This window comes from Zingiber officinale, chromosome 1A (assembly GCF_018446385.1).
Source record: "Zingiber officinale cultivar Zhangliang chromosome 1A, Zo_v1.1, whole genome shotgun sequence".
In the NCBI taxonomy this organism is placed as follows: Eukaryota; Viridiplantae; Streptophyta; class Magnoliopsida; order Zingiberales; family Zingiberaceae; genus Zingiber; species Zingiber officinale.
Window position 1 is genome coordinate 86810748 of NC_055987.1, and position 14538 is coordinate 86825285.

At 42.2% G+C, this 14538-nt stretch overlaps 1 protein-coding gene across 1 annotated transcript; it reads right to left on the reverse strand.

Annotated features, from left to right (window-relative positions):
• Positions 1–13710: 13710 nt before the first annotated feature.
• Positions 13711–14190, reverse strand: LOC121999681 (extensin-like). Its single transcript, XM_042554330.1, has one exon. The coding sequence runs from the start codon at positions 14188–14190 to the stop codon at positions 13711–13713; it is 480 nt and encodes a 159-aa protein (XP_042410264.1).
• Between the last annotated feature and the right edge of the window lie 348 nt (positions 14191–14538).

The window sequence follows — 14538 nt, forward strand, 5'->3', positions numbered from 1 at the left end:
ACCTTTGGTCTTCCTTCTTAAGTCAAGTCAAACTTGACCCAATCTCTTCCATGGTTGATCTAATCTAACCATTTGATTCAAGCCAACTTAATATAATGAATCTAATTCATTTAATTAAATTGATTCAATAAGTCAAAATCTAAATTAGACTCATTGAACACATGAATCAACTTGAGTCGAACTCAAGTTAGCCCAATTAGGATTACTCTTAATCTAATTTGATTCATCAAATGAATCTAATCCTCTTGGTTCATCATATGAACCTAATCTCCATCTAATTGTCCTAAGTGTGTGACCCTATAGGTTCTTGTAACGTTGGCAATGCCCTAAACCCATTTAGGAGCATAAGTAATGAGCGGTATCTAGCAACACATCATTACTACCCAAGTTACAAGAATGTCGAGATACGACATCACCTTGTGACTACTAATTGTGACTCCTCACAATATATGACAAGTGTCCTTCTATCCTAGACATCTAGATTGATTAATGTGAGGCATAGACCGTGTCATCCTCAGACCAATTTAAATCTTGAACTCCAAGTAAACTCACTAAATCAAATGAGCTCAATATCCTATATTGACTCATTTGGGCATGGCCATGCACTTCGTGGTCACACTCTATCAAGAATACTGATGTCTCTCCCATCATATAGGAGGGATAGATCCCATCTACATCACTCACATCCCTCTGCATAATTTGTTATATACCCAGTAATCGCCTTTATAGTCCACCCAGTTACGGGTGACGTTTGACGAAACCAAAGTACATAACTCCTTATGTAGGGATCTATGGTGACTTCAGGTCTAAGGACTAGTAGTCATACTAATAGCCACATGAGAAAGTATATGACACTCATATAACGATCCATGATACTTTCTCATGGCGGGTCATTCAGTATACATTCTCTAATGTATACCCATGTGTCAACTTGATATCTCTATATCCATGACTTGTGAGATCAAGTCATCGAGTTGACCTACATGCTAGTCTTATTGCATTAACATTGTCCCTAAATGTTAATACTCGACTAGGAATGATTAAGAGTAGTGTTCCCTATATCATCTCACTATCGGTTCAACTAACCGATTGATATAGGTGAGAACCATCTACTCAAGGACATTATTATACTTAGTCTATTTGGCACTAATACAAATAAGTATAATAACCAAACAAATGCCTTTATTAATATACAAGAATATGATACAATGAGTCCATACAATCATCAAATGATTGGCTCTAGGGCTCTAACTAACAATCTCCCACTAGCACTAGTGCCAATCAGTGTAGGCTCTAAGCCCCAATGACCTAGTGTGACCATCATGCTTTCTCTGTGCCAAAGCCTTGGTCAAGGGATCTGCGATGTTAGCCTCTGTAGGTACTCTGCAAATCTTTACATCTCCTCTCTCGATGATCTCTCGAATGAGATGGAAGCGCCGTAGTATATGCTTGGTCCGCTGGTGTGAGCGAGATTCCTTCGCCTGTGCTATAGCTCCATTGTTGTCACAATAGAGCTTAACTGGGTCAGCGATGCTAGGAACCACCCCAAATTCAGTGATGAACTTGCGGATCCAAACTGCCTCCTTTGTTCCTTCGATGCAGAATATACTCAACCATTGTAGAATCGACCATTGTATCCCGCTTGAACTCTTCCAGTAGTGGCACCACCATTAATGCAAAATACGAACCCCGACTGCGATCTATAGTCATCCTGGTCGGTCTGGAAGCTAGCATCACTGTAACCCTTTACATCTAGCTCATCATTGCCTCCATATATCAAGAAATATTCTTTAGTCCTTCTTAAGTACTTAAGAATATTCTTGACCGCTATCCAGTGACTTTCACCTGGATCTGACTGGTATCTGCTCGTCATGCTCAAAGCATACGAGACATCAGGTCGAGTACATAGCATGGCGTACATGATCGATCCTATGGATGAGGCATAAGGTATCTGATCCATGCAGTCTCTCTCCTCTCTAGAAGAGGGACATTGAGTCTTCGAAAGACTCACGCCATGTGACATCGGCAGAAATCCCTTCTTGGAGTTCTGCATGGTAAACCGAAGGAGTACCTTGTCAATGTATATACTTTGACTTAGGCCAAGCAATCTCTTAGATCTATCTCTATAGATCTAAATCCCTAGAATGCGGGATGCCTCACCTAAGTCCTTCATTGAGAAACAACTCCCTAGCCAGGTCTTGACAGACTGAAGCATAGGGATGTCCTTCCCAATGAGTAGTATGTCATCCACATACAATATGAGGAAGACAACTATATCCCCTATAACCTTCTTGTAGACACAAGGCTCATCTTCGTTCTTGATGAAACCAAACTGTTTGATTGCATCATCGAATCGAAGATTCTAGCTCCGAGAAGCTTGCTTTAGTCCATAAATGGACCTATGCAGCTTGCATATTTTGCTAGTATGCTGTGGATCTACAAAACCCTCAGGTTGTGTCATGTACACATCCTCGAGCAGGTTTCCATTCAGAAACACGGTTTTGACATCCATCTGCCATATCTCATAGTCATGGTAGGCTGCAATAGCAAGCATGATCCGAATAGACTTAAACATCGCTACTGGAGAAAAGGTTTCATCATAGTCAATACCATGAATCTGCTTGAAACCTTTAGCTACCAAGCGACCCTTATAGATAAGTCCATCCATGTCAGTCTTTCTCTTAAAGACCCACTTGCACCCAATGGGTTTTACCCCTTCAGGTGGATCAACCAAAGTCCATACTTGGTTGGTGTACATGGATTCCATTTCGGATCTCATGGCCTCTAGCCATTTCTCGGAATCTGGTCTCATCATAGCTTCCTGATAGGTGGTAGGCTCATCCTCTATGAGCATAACATCATCATGGTCAGACAAGAGAAATGAGTATCTCTCAGGCTGACGACGTACCCAATCAGACTTGCGAAGAGGTATGTCTACTTGAACCGGTTGTTGTTCCTCAACTCCTTGTGGAACAACATCATCCACAACACTTTGTGGTTCCAGTTCAATTTCCATCGAGGCATCAGTGCTATTGTTCGCATCTTGAACTTCTTCAAGATCGAACGTGCTCCCACTAGTCTTTCTAGAAACAAAGTCCCTTTCTAGAAAGACCCCAGTCTTTGCCACAACTACCTTGTGCTGACTGGGAATGTAGAAGTAATATCCCTTAGTTTCCTTGGGATATCCAATGAAATAGCACTTGTCGGATTTGAGTCCTAATTTATCTGAGACTTGACGTCGTACGTAAGCCTCACAACCCCAAATCCTCATGAAAGACACCTAGGCATCTCTCCCAGTCCATATCATATATGGTGTCTTTATCACGGCCTTTGATGGAACTCGGTTGAGTATGAAAGCTGCCGTGTCTAGAGCATATCCCCATAGATATGTCGGAAGATTTGTGTGACTCATCATAGATCGTATCATATCTAATAAGGTACGATTCCTCCGTTCGGATACACCATTCCACTGTGGTGTTCCTGGAGGAGTGAGTTGGGATAGAATCTCACACTCAGCTAGATAGTCACGGAACTCATGGCTAAGGTATTCTCCACCTCGATCGGATCGAAGTATCTTAATACTCTTGCCAAGCTGGTTCTGTACTTCATTCTTGAATTCTTTGAACTTTTCAAAGGATTCAGACTTATGTGTCATCAAGTACACATAACCATATCTACTGAAATCATCAGTAAATGTGATGAAGTACCTATAACCGCCTCTAGCAGCAACATTGAAAGGGCCACATACATCACTATGTATGAGTCCTAACAAATCAGTTGCTCTCTCGCTGTGTCCACTAAAGGGAGTCTTGGTCATCTTGCCTCATAGGCATGACTCACATATCTCATATGATTCAAAATCAAATGAGTCCAACAAACCATCCTTATGGAGTTGGGATAAGCGCTTGTCATTTATATGACCTAAGCGACAGTGCCAAAGGTAGGTTTGGTTCATGTCATTAGACTTGAACCTCTTGGTATTTACGTTATAGATAGGGCTTTCAAGGTCTAGAATATAGAGTCTGTTTATCAGAGGTGCACTACAATAGAACATATCGTTTAAGTAGACAGAACAACATTTGTTCTTTATAGTAAACGAGAAACCTTTCTTGTTCAAACAAGAAACTGATATAATGTTCTTAGTTAATGCAGGCACATAACAACAATCGACTAACTCTAGTACAAGCCCAGAGGGCAGAGATAAACAGTAAGTCCCTACAACAACAGCAGCAACCCGTGCTCCATTGCCTACTCGTAGGTCCACCTCGCCCTTTGTCAATGCCCTGCTATTTCTCAGCGCCTGCACATCAGTACAAATGTGAGAAGCACATCCAGTATCTAATACCCATGATGTAGAAATAGATAGATTGACTTCTATAACATATATACCTGAAGTGGAAGTCTCACTTCGCTTCTTCTTAAGATCCTCCAAGTATACCTTGCAGTTCCTCTTCCAGTGCCCGGTCTGACCGCAGTGGAAGCAGGTAGCATTCTTGGCGACCCCTCCTTTAGGCTTCAGTGCCTTGCCTTTGCCCTTGGCTTGGGACTTTCCCTTGCCTTTGGGCTTGCCTTTGCCCCTATGCTTCTGGACCATCAGAATGGGCTTAACCTTCTTAAGGTTAACCTCAGCAGTTCGTAACATACTAAGGAGCTCGGGCAGTGGCTTGTCAATCTCGTTCATGTTATAGTTCAGAACGAATTGACTATAGCTATCCGGCAAGGATTGCAAGATTAAGTCAGTGGCCAGCTCTTGGCCAAGTGGGAATAGGTTCTCTATGTACCCAATCATCTTGAGTACATAAGGACCTACGGGAGCCCCGTCGACATCTTGCACCGAAATGAGCCTTAGAGATCTCAAATCTCTCATGCCTCGCTTGTCACGATATAGTTGGCGAAGATGCTCAACCATATCGTAGCGCCCATCAACGTGTTGCTTCGAAGCTCCGAGTTCATGGTCGCGAGCATTAGACAGACACATCTAATGCGTCGTCTTGATGCTTCTTGTAAGCATCTTTGTCTGTCGGGGCATTGGCGGGAGGAGCCTCCGGAATGGGCCGCTCCAGTTTACGTTCCTGGGTGAGAACTATTCTCAAGTTCCTATACCAGTCCAGGAAATTTGCTTCGTTGAGCTTGTCCTTCTCAAGGACAGATCGCAGGGAGAAGGAATTCGTGTTCGACGTCATGGTTATCTACAACAGAAAATTTACAGAAATAAATATCATATTCTTTTAAAATCATTTAATTAGGCCTTTAACTAAATGATGCTCCCACTAAATACTATAATTCTTGTGGGACAAGATCCACATCATACTAACCCTTGAGTTAGCTTTGGCTAATACGCCCAAGGCTTAGTATAATCGGTAGGTAACGATTACCAATTACATCTCTATGCAACTCTTGTTTATAGGATCAAGATCCATATTTATATTAAAACTCGAGTTAGCTTTGGCTAATACGCCCGAGAGTTAATATAAACGTGATTTTGTCCTACCTTTCCAACTATTGGAAGAATGCCTATAGTTGACTCGATCCAACCGAGTTACTAGGAATACTCAATCTAATTGAGTTTGTATTCACTCATGCGTTGATAGGCGGGACCAAGATTGTCCCTCCGTACCCTACCAAGATAATATGTATTGCTCTACTTTGGCAGATTCAACAATACATGTGATCGAGGTAGTGATAGGTATCACGACACGGTTAGGCATTAGAGTTGGTTCGATCGAGATCTAATCTAATCGAAAAGGATGCATCTTGTGCACGACTTAGATCTAATCTAATCGCAAGGGTGCATCATGTGCACGACTTAGATCTAATCTAATCATAAGGCACTAATTAATTAATTACTTATTAAACATGCATCATATACATAAGCAATTAACTAATTAATCTATTTGTGATTTAGTCATGGCCCTACTACGATCTTCTCAAGCCAATGAGAAGATCGACTGGTCAACCTAGGGTCAACAGCTTCTCCAAGCTTCTCCCTTTGACCACCTTGTGTTGCTCGTGCCCGCCTCGGAACTCCGTCTCGTGTGGACCCTCCACCGCTCCAATTTGTACATTACAATTTGAAACTCGAGTTACATTCGAGTCTAAATCTAATTTACAACCAGAATATATGAGAAAGGCATGACGCGCAGGTCGCGGAAAAATAAAAACATACAATACACGCAAACACATAACGGCACGCAGGCCGTATTATGAATTACAACACAATCCAATCATATTGGGTTTTGGGCCATGACTATCACAAAATTAATATATAATTCAAAATTATATATTTTCATAATTTTCTATAATTTTAAAATTAATTTTTTACAATTTTTACGAGTAAAATTTTCCGGCGGTCCCGTTTAGCGGTTTCGGGCACAATCGTGGAACGGATCCCCTTGTGGGGCCAGGGGCAGCGCCCCTACCCGCGATCTAACCATCGCGAGGGTTCCTTTGCGATCCAACAGCGCCTAAACTCGCTGTCCCAAAATAATTTGGGATGAAACCTTTGAGAAGAATTTTCCCGGCAGTCCCGATTAGCGATTTCGGGCGCAATCGCGAAGCAAATCCCCTTACGGGGTTAGGGGAGTGCCCCTACCCACGATCTAACCATCGTGAGTTGCTCCTAAGCGATCCTACAGCGCCTTCGCTCGCTGTCCCAAACAGATTTGGGTCGAAACATCACCGTTTTGGAAAAATCTTCCCAGTAGTCGAAGCCTACAAGCGTCTAAACACTTGTGCTTCGATTACTCGAGAAAAATACTCATAAAAACCCAAAAACATAATTTTACAGAAAATTACAGAAACTTTAGTTTTCATAAAACCAAAAAGACAAACTCGTATTAGCCTTGCACGTGGCTCTGATACCACTGTTGGATTTTTCGGGCCGCGAAAACCGCTTTTCGCGTCGCGAAAACCCCGAATCACCCAAAGCCGTAGATCCGTGCAAGGAAAACCGAACGAAATACAAATACGAGTTTCAAAACTTTATATCTACTCCTAGATCTATGTGTTGAGATCTTTACCCTTGTTGCGTGCCCTTTCGCGTTCCCGCTCGTCCAAGGAGTTGCCGGATCTCAAGACCGTCAAGCGTCGATCCTCTAGAAGTATCCACACTGACACGTAGGTGGAGAAAGCCTTACACAAAGGTGTGCTAGCACCTTGGTAAGATTCGGCCAAGCAAGGAGGAGAGGGAGAGGGAGAGCTTGAGGAAGAAGAAGGAGTAATCACTTGAATGAGCAAATTGAATTTCTCATTCAATCAAAAGTGGTCGGCCACTCTCTATTGTAACTCCCCTCATTAATGCATTAAGTTGTCATCAAGGAGAGAATGTAACCTCCATGAGGTGGCACTCACTAGTAACTCCCATGAGGTGGCACACCATGATGATGTGGAACATCATCATTGGTCCACCTAATACCAACTCACCAATGAGGTGGCAAAAGGTCAAGTCAAAATTAACCTTTGGTCTTCCTTCTTAAGTCAAGTCAAACTTGACCCAATCTCTTCCATGGTTGATCTAATCTAACCATTTGATTCAAGCCAACTTAATATAATGAATCTAATTCATTTAATTAAATTGATTCAATAAGTCAAAATCTAAATTAGACTCATTGAACACATGAATCAACTTGAGTCGAACTCAAGTTAGCCCAATTAGGATTACTCTTAATCTAATTTGATTCATCAAATGAATCTAATCCTCTTGGTTCATCATATGAACCTAATCTCCATCTAATTGTCCTAAGTGTGTGACCCTATAGGTTCTTGTAACGTTGGCAATGCCCTAAACCCATTTAGGAGCATAAGTAATGAGAGGTATCTAGCAACACATCATTACTACCCAAGTTACAAGAATGTCGAGATCCGACATCACCTTGTGACTACTAATTGTGACTCCTCACAATATATGACAAGTGTCCTTCTATCCTAGACATCTAGATTGATTAATGTGAGGCATAGACCGTGTCATCCTCTGACCAATTTAAATCTTGAACTCCAAGTAGACTCACTAAATCAAATGAGCTCAATATCCTATATTGACTCATTTGGGCATGGCCATGCACTTCGTGGTCTCACTCTATCAAGAATACCGATGTCTCTCCCATCATATAGGAGGGATAGATCCCATCTACATCACTCACATCCCTCTGCATAATTTGTTATATACCCAGTAATCGCCTTTATAGTCCACCCAGTTACGGGTGACGTTTGACGAAACCAAAGTACATAACTCCTTATGTAGGGATCTATGGTGACTTCAGGTCTAAGGACTAGTAGTCATACTAATAGCCACATGAGAAAGTATATGACACTCATATAACGATCCATGATACTTTCTCATGGCGGGTCATTCAGTATACATTCTCTAATGTATACCCATGTGTCAACTTGATATCTCTATATCCATGACTTGTGAGATCAAGTCATCGAGTTGACCTACATGCTAGTCTTATTGCATTAACATTATCCCTAAATGTTAATACTCGACTAGGAATGATTAAGAGTAGTGTTCCCTATATCATCTCACTATCGGTTCAACTAACCGATTGATATAGGTGAGAACCATCTACTCAAGGACATTATTATACTTAGTCTATTTGGCACTAATACAAATAAGTATAATAACCAAACAAATGCCTTTATTAATATATAAAAATATGATACAATGAGTCCATACAATCATCAAATGATTGGCTCTAGGGCTCTAACTAACAGTATGCAACGGCCTCTTGATCTTCTACCATATTCCTCTTCTTATCCCGGACGTTGTGTGGGCAACGATCTACCAAGATGAGAACCACCCAAGCCCTTCTCCTTCCTCCTTGCAAGTTTTGGCCAAACCAATAATCCTCCAAGGATGTAGAATTTCGGCCACCACCACCAAGCTCCAAGGGATGCAAGAAACAAAGCCTCCTTTCTCTCCTTCTTCTCCTAGCTAGAACCGGCCACCATCAAAAGCTTCAAGAGAAGGATGAAATCGGCCACTAAAGAAGAAGAGAAGAGGAGAGGGAGAACCTCTAGAGTCGGCCACAACCAAGGAAGAGAGGGAGGAAAAATAGAATAGAGCTATTATTTTTGAAGGCACCTCTACCCCCTCTATTATATTCCTTAGTCTTGGAAAATAAGAAAATTTAAATAAAAACTTCCTTAATTCCTTTGCCATGAAAAGGAAAATTTAATTGATTTAAAATCAATTTCCCTTTTCTTAAACAATATGGCCGGTCACAACCAAATCTCCAAGCAAGGAAAGTTTTAAACACAAATTAAAACTTCCTTATTGTTTCCAGAAATTTTAAAATAAAATTTCTCTAACAATTTATCCCTTCATGGTGGGTTATAAAAGGAATTTTATATATTAAAATCTTTCTTTTAAACATGTGGATGATTTCCAAAAAGGAAAGTTATCTTTAAAATTAAAATCTCCTTTCAATCTACAAATAAGAAAAGATATCAAATCTTTTCTTAATCCTTTGTAGAAACTTATAAAAGGAAATATTTAATTTTAAAACTCTCTTTTTAAATCATGAACATGGTTACAAAAAAGAAAAGTTTTATCAAAATTAAAATCTTTCTTTCAACCTATAAATAAGGAAAGATATCATATCTTTTCTTAATCTTTTGTAGAAAGCTATAAAAGGAAAGATTTAAATTTTAAACTCTTTTTAAAACCATGGAATCCACATAAGAAAAAAATTAAAATAAAAATCCTTTTAATGTGATGTGGCCAGCTATATCATGCTTGGTCTCCAAGCATTGGCCGGCCACCTACTTGGCTCAACCACTTGGTCTTGGCCGACCCTAGCTAGGGTTCCAAGCTAGCTTGGCTAACCTCCTTGGGTTGGGTAAGGAGTGGGTATGTGATGGGTATAAATCTCTATATACAAGAGGCTACGATAGGGACCGAGAGGAGGAATTGGTTTTTGTCTCCCGATGAAATTAAGCTTCTCGTGTTCGCCCTGAACACTCAACTTAATTTCATCAATAATAATTCATACCACTAAAGAATTATTATTGAACTAGCGCACCATTCCCAAATTACGTTTTGGGCTCCTTCTTATTATGAGTGTGTTAGTCTCCCTGTGTTTAAGATGTCGAATGTCCACTAATTAAATGAGTTACTGACAACTCACTTAATTAATATCTTAGTCCAAGAGTAGTACCACTCAACCTTATCGTCATGTCGGACTAAGTCCACCTGCAGGGTTTAACATGACAATCCTTATGAGCTCCTCTTGAGGGTATTCTCAACCTAGATTACTAGGACACAGTTTCCTTCTATAATCAACAATACACACTATAAGTAATATCATTTCCCAATTTATCGGGCTTATTGATTTATCGAACTAAATCTCACCCTTTGATAAGTCAAAGAAATAAATACTAAATATATGTGCTTGTTATTATATTAAGATTAAGAGCACACAGTTCCATAATAACTAAGGTCTTGTTCTTTTATTAAGTCAGTATAAAAGAACTTACCTTAAATGGTCTTACTCAATACACTTAAAGTGTACTAGTGTAATTTATTAGTCAAGATAAACTAATCCCTAATTACACTATGACTTTACCAACGGTTTGTTCCTTTCCATCTTAGTCGTGAGCAACTGTTTATAATTTATAAAGAACTGATAACATGATCTTTTGTGTGTGACACCACACACCATATTATCTACGATATAAATTAATTGAACAACTATATAAATGTAGATATTTTTAACCAATGTGATTCTTTTTTTCGAAATAAATATTTACAAAAAGTTATGTTTTCTTCCTCGAAAGTATATAATACCCTCCTCATCTCGTGTGAACTCAGTCTGCTGCCCAGAAGCTATCTGGCTGGCAATGAACTGTAAGTGCTGATCTCTGGCCTGGGCCTCTCGGATCCTCGTCCTGATCGACGACTGAGCAACCATGGTAACCAATATACTATGCTCTGTCCGTCCCTGCTCCTGAAGGCCCAACGCGGAAAAACCCTAAATCAAGTCCGTGACTGAAGCTCGGTGGCAAGCCAAAGTCCCTCTGGACTTCCTGCTGAGTGTATCGGCAACCACATTAGCTTTCCCCAGGTGATAGATAACGGTACAATCGTAATCCTTCAAGAACTCCATCCATCTCCTCTGTCGGAGATTGAGTTCCTTTGGGTGAAAATATATTTGAGACTCTTATGATCCGTAAGAATCTCAAAGGTATGTCGTACAGATGATGCCGTCAAATCTTCAAAGCAAAGATGATGGCGGCTAGCTCCAGATCGTGTACAGGGTAGTTCATCTCATGCTCCTTCAACTAATGAGACGCATAGGAGACTACTCTGCCGTGATGCATCAGAATAGCGCTCAACCCCTAAAGAGATGTGTCAGTGTACGAATCCAGTCCTATCTATAAGGCAAAAATCGAACTGGAACCGACACTAATCTCCGCTTCAACTCCTGGAAGCTGCTCTCGTAGGCTTCTACCCATGTGAACTTCAAATATAGATGTTTTCGTCGAAACATCTCTAGAAGTATACGAAGGGGGTCCACGTGATTCTGCTCGGATCAGAAATAGATTACAACATTATCAACAAAGACAATGGAAACCAATCCAAACAACCTAGGAATACCAAAATCCTCAAGTCCATGAAAACATCTAGGGCTTTGTAAGCCTAAATGGTAAAACCTAGAACTTATAATGCCCGTACAACAAGTATACTCAACTATAAGATCCCCGACAACAAGTCTGAAATCTGATCACTAGCTACAAATCACCAAATAAATAGATCATCGAATGTGAAAGCAACGCTCTATCACAAGAAATACTACATATATGGGAGTAATGCTCTACCACCATCAATGCAACCTATATGGGAGCAGCGCTCCTCTACAAGCAATCTACAATATGTGGGAGCAACGCTCCACCACAACAATCCAAAACATGTGGGAGCAACACTCCACCACAACAATCCATAATATGTGGGAGCAATACTCCACCACAACAATTCATAAATATCGCTGGAGCATTAGTAAGCCCAAATGACATTACCAAAAACTCATAATGGCCAGAATGTGACCACCCTCATCTGGCAATCAATAGTGGCATGATATGTTGACAAAAAATCCATGCCAAGAATAATATCAAAGTCGACCATTTCCAGTACTAAAAGATCTACCGTAAGTATCATGTTGCCAAAGTATAACGGTCAACCTCTGACCTCCTGAGTGACATCCAATATATCACCGGACGATAGGGAGACAGTCAGTCGCTGTGGTCTAAGAGTAGGTAGTCTACCTATGTCTCTCATAAAGGCACAGGAAATAAAAGAATCCGAGCTACCAGTATCTATCAGCATATCAGTGGATAATGCATAAAGTAAAATCATACCATGGAAAACAGATCCGTCGGCCCGCTGTGCATCCTCTCTGGTAACCGCATGAATATGTCCAGTCTCTGGAGGTGGTGGTGGTGGTAGTGCTGCCAAAGGCTGCTGCGCCTGAGTCTGAGCCTGCCACTGTGACAGTGCTGGGTACTGAGCCAGATATGGATAGGTAGGCTGCGACTGATACTAGACCAGCTGCTGGGGTTGTGACTGGTACTGGACCAGTCGCTGTGAGTGTGGCTGATACTGCCCCTGAGTTAGATACTGTGGTCCCGGAACAAAGCTCTGTGGTACTGTGAGGTCACCAGAGTGCTCCTGTCCATGCATGTCATATGCAGCTGCTGCGGGGGGAGCTGTCCTCTATTGGCCAGACACTCCGGAAGCGATATGCTGAGCCTTCAGCGAACAATCTCAGCTCAGGTGCCAGGGCAGTTTGTAATAATAGCAAACCGACTGTCACAGGGAGCAGGCTGTGGTAACATAGTCTCTGGACCCACATCTGGTGCAGTGAGTATCGCTGGCGAGCTGTTTCCGATTCTACTGAGAAGACCGTGAATGTCCAGATGATGATTGCCCTAACTTCTAAGGCTGACCAGAAGCCCCAGAAGTACCCTGGCCTGGCCGACCACGACCACTCTACTGTTGTCCGGTAGCATGTGCCTGCTAGATCTGTCCTGATGTCTGACCCGTCTGCTTCCTCTTCCTATCCGGAAATGCTCTCTGCTGAGCTGACTCAATCATGAGGGCTCTATCCAACGTCTCTAAATAGGATGAACTCCCGAAACCAGCAAGCTTTACTTGCAAATGTCCATCTAGTCCCTGGACAAACTAATGCATATGGGAACTATCCTCAGTAAATAATTCTGGACAAAACCTGGCCAACCGATTAAACTCGGCATTGTACTCCATCACCGAGAGGTTGTTCTGTCGTAAACTTAGAAAATCCTGCCGATGAGTCATCTGATATGCCCGTGAGAAGTAGCGGCTCTCAAAAGCCTCTCTGAATCTAGCCCAAGTGATGTCATGCTCGCCTATGATGGAACGTTGCGTAACCCACCAAGTGTTGGCCTCATCCCGTAAATGGAAAGCAGCCAACTCCGCTTTCTCCCACTCGGAGCAAGCCATGTAGAATAAGGTCTGCTCCATGGTCTCTCTCAAGGACTAAGCCACACTCAGATCAGTTTCTCCTCGGAAGAGTGTGAATCGACTCTTCATCGACTCTGCCAGTGCTGGGATTCGGGCTCATGCCGCGATAATATTAGTGAGATGTGTAGGGATCATCGCGGGAACTGGCGGAATCCCCTGAGCTGGTCGTACGGGTAGTACCGCTGGATAGACCGGGGGAGGCATCCCTGGTGCTACTATATAGACTGAGGTAGGTGCCATTGGTGGCATGTAGGGTCAGCATAGGTGGGCGCGGCAGGAGGTACGGTGGGTGGTGGTACCGGAGGTGGAGCAACTGTTGTTGCTGGTGTGGGTGCCGCGAATGCAGTGGGCACCGGTGGCAGTGGTGTCTGGTATGTCGTAGGCACTGGTGGCAGCGGTGTCGAGTACGCAGTGGGCACGGCCGGAGGTGGTGCCGAATATGCCGCAGGTGGCACCGCTAGTGGTACTGTGAATACCGTAGGAGTGGGTCCGACGGGTACGGTCAGGGTAGGTACCTCTGAAACCATCAGAGTCTGAGAACCCGACGCACCCGCAGTATCTTGACTCTGTCCCTGACCAACAAGCTCAACCCTAGTAAATGTCTCTGGCGACTCTGTCGCCAAGGACTCCAACGTCCTCTTACGTAGTCGTCCTACACCACGTCTCGACACGGAAGCACGTACACCACACCTCATATCTGTTGAATTATAACACGCAAATATTACTACCAGCCTCAAAAATTATAAAATTACCATTTTACCTATTTATTGTCTGGAGATGTTCCGTCATTGTCCAGCCCCCCTTTTTTACCTCAGAAATCTGAAACGAGAAAATCGACGAAAATTCATACAAATCCAAAACAGAATTCTGAAACATAATCATAACGGAAATCCATACAAATCCGAAAATACCCAGTTTGACTCGCAAGCCGGGCTCTGATACCAAATAAATTGTCACGCCTCGGGGGAGTCCCTGCCAGAAGAAATTTCGACAGCATCTCCCCTGTACGGGTGACAATCTGAAACTTTATACATTACCCTCAG

Excerpts from the sequence above, each read along its gene's own strand:
- LOC121999681 (XM_042554330.1), bottom strand. The coding sequence starts at position 14,190 with ATGAGGTGTGGTGTACGTGCTTCCGTGTCGAGACGTGGTGTAGGACGA.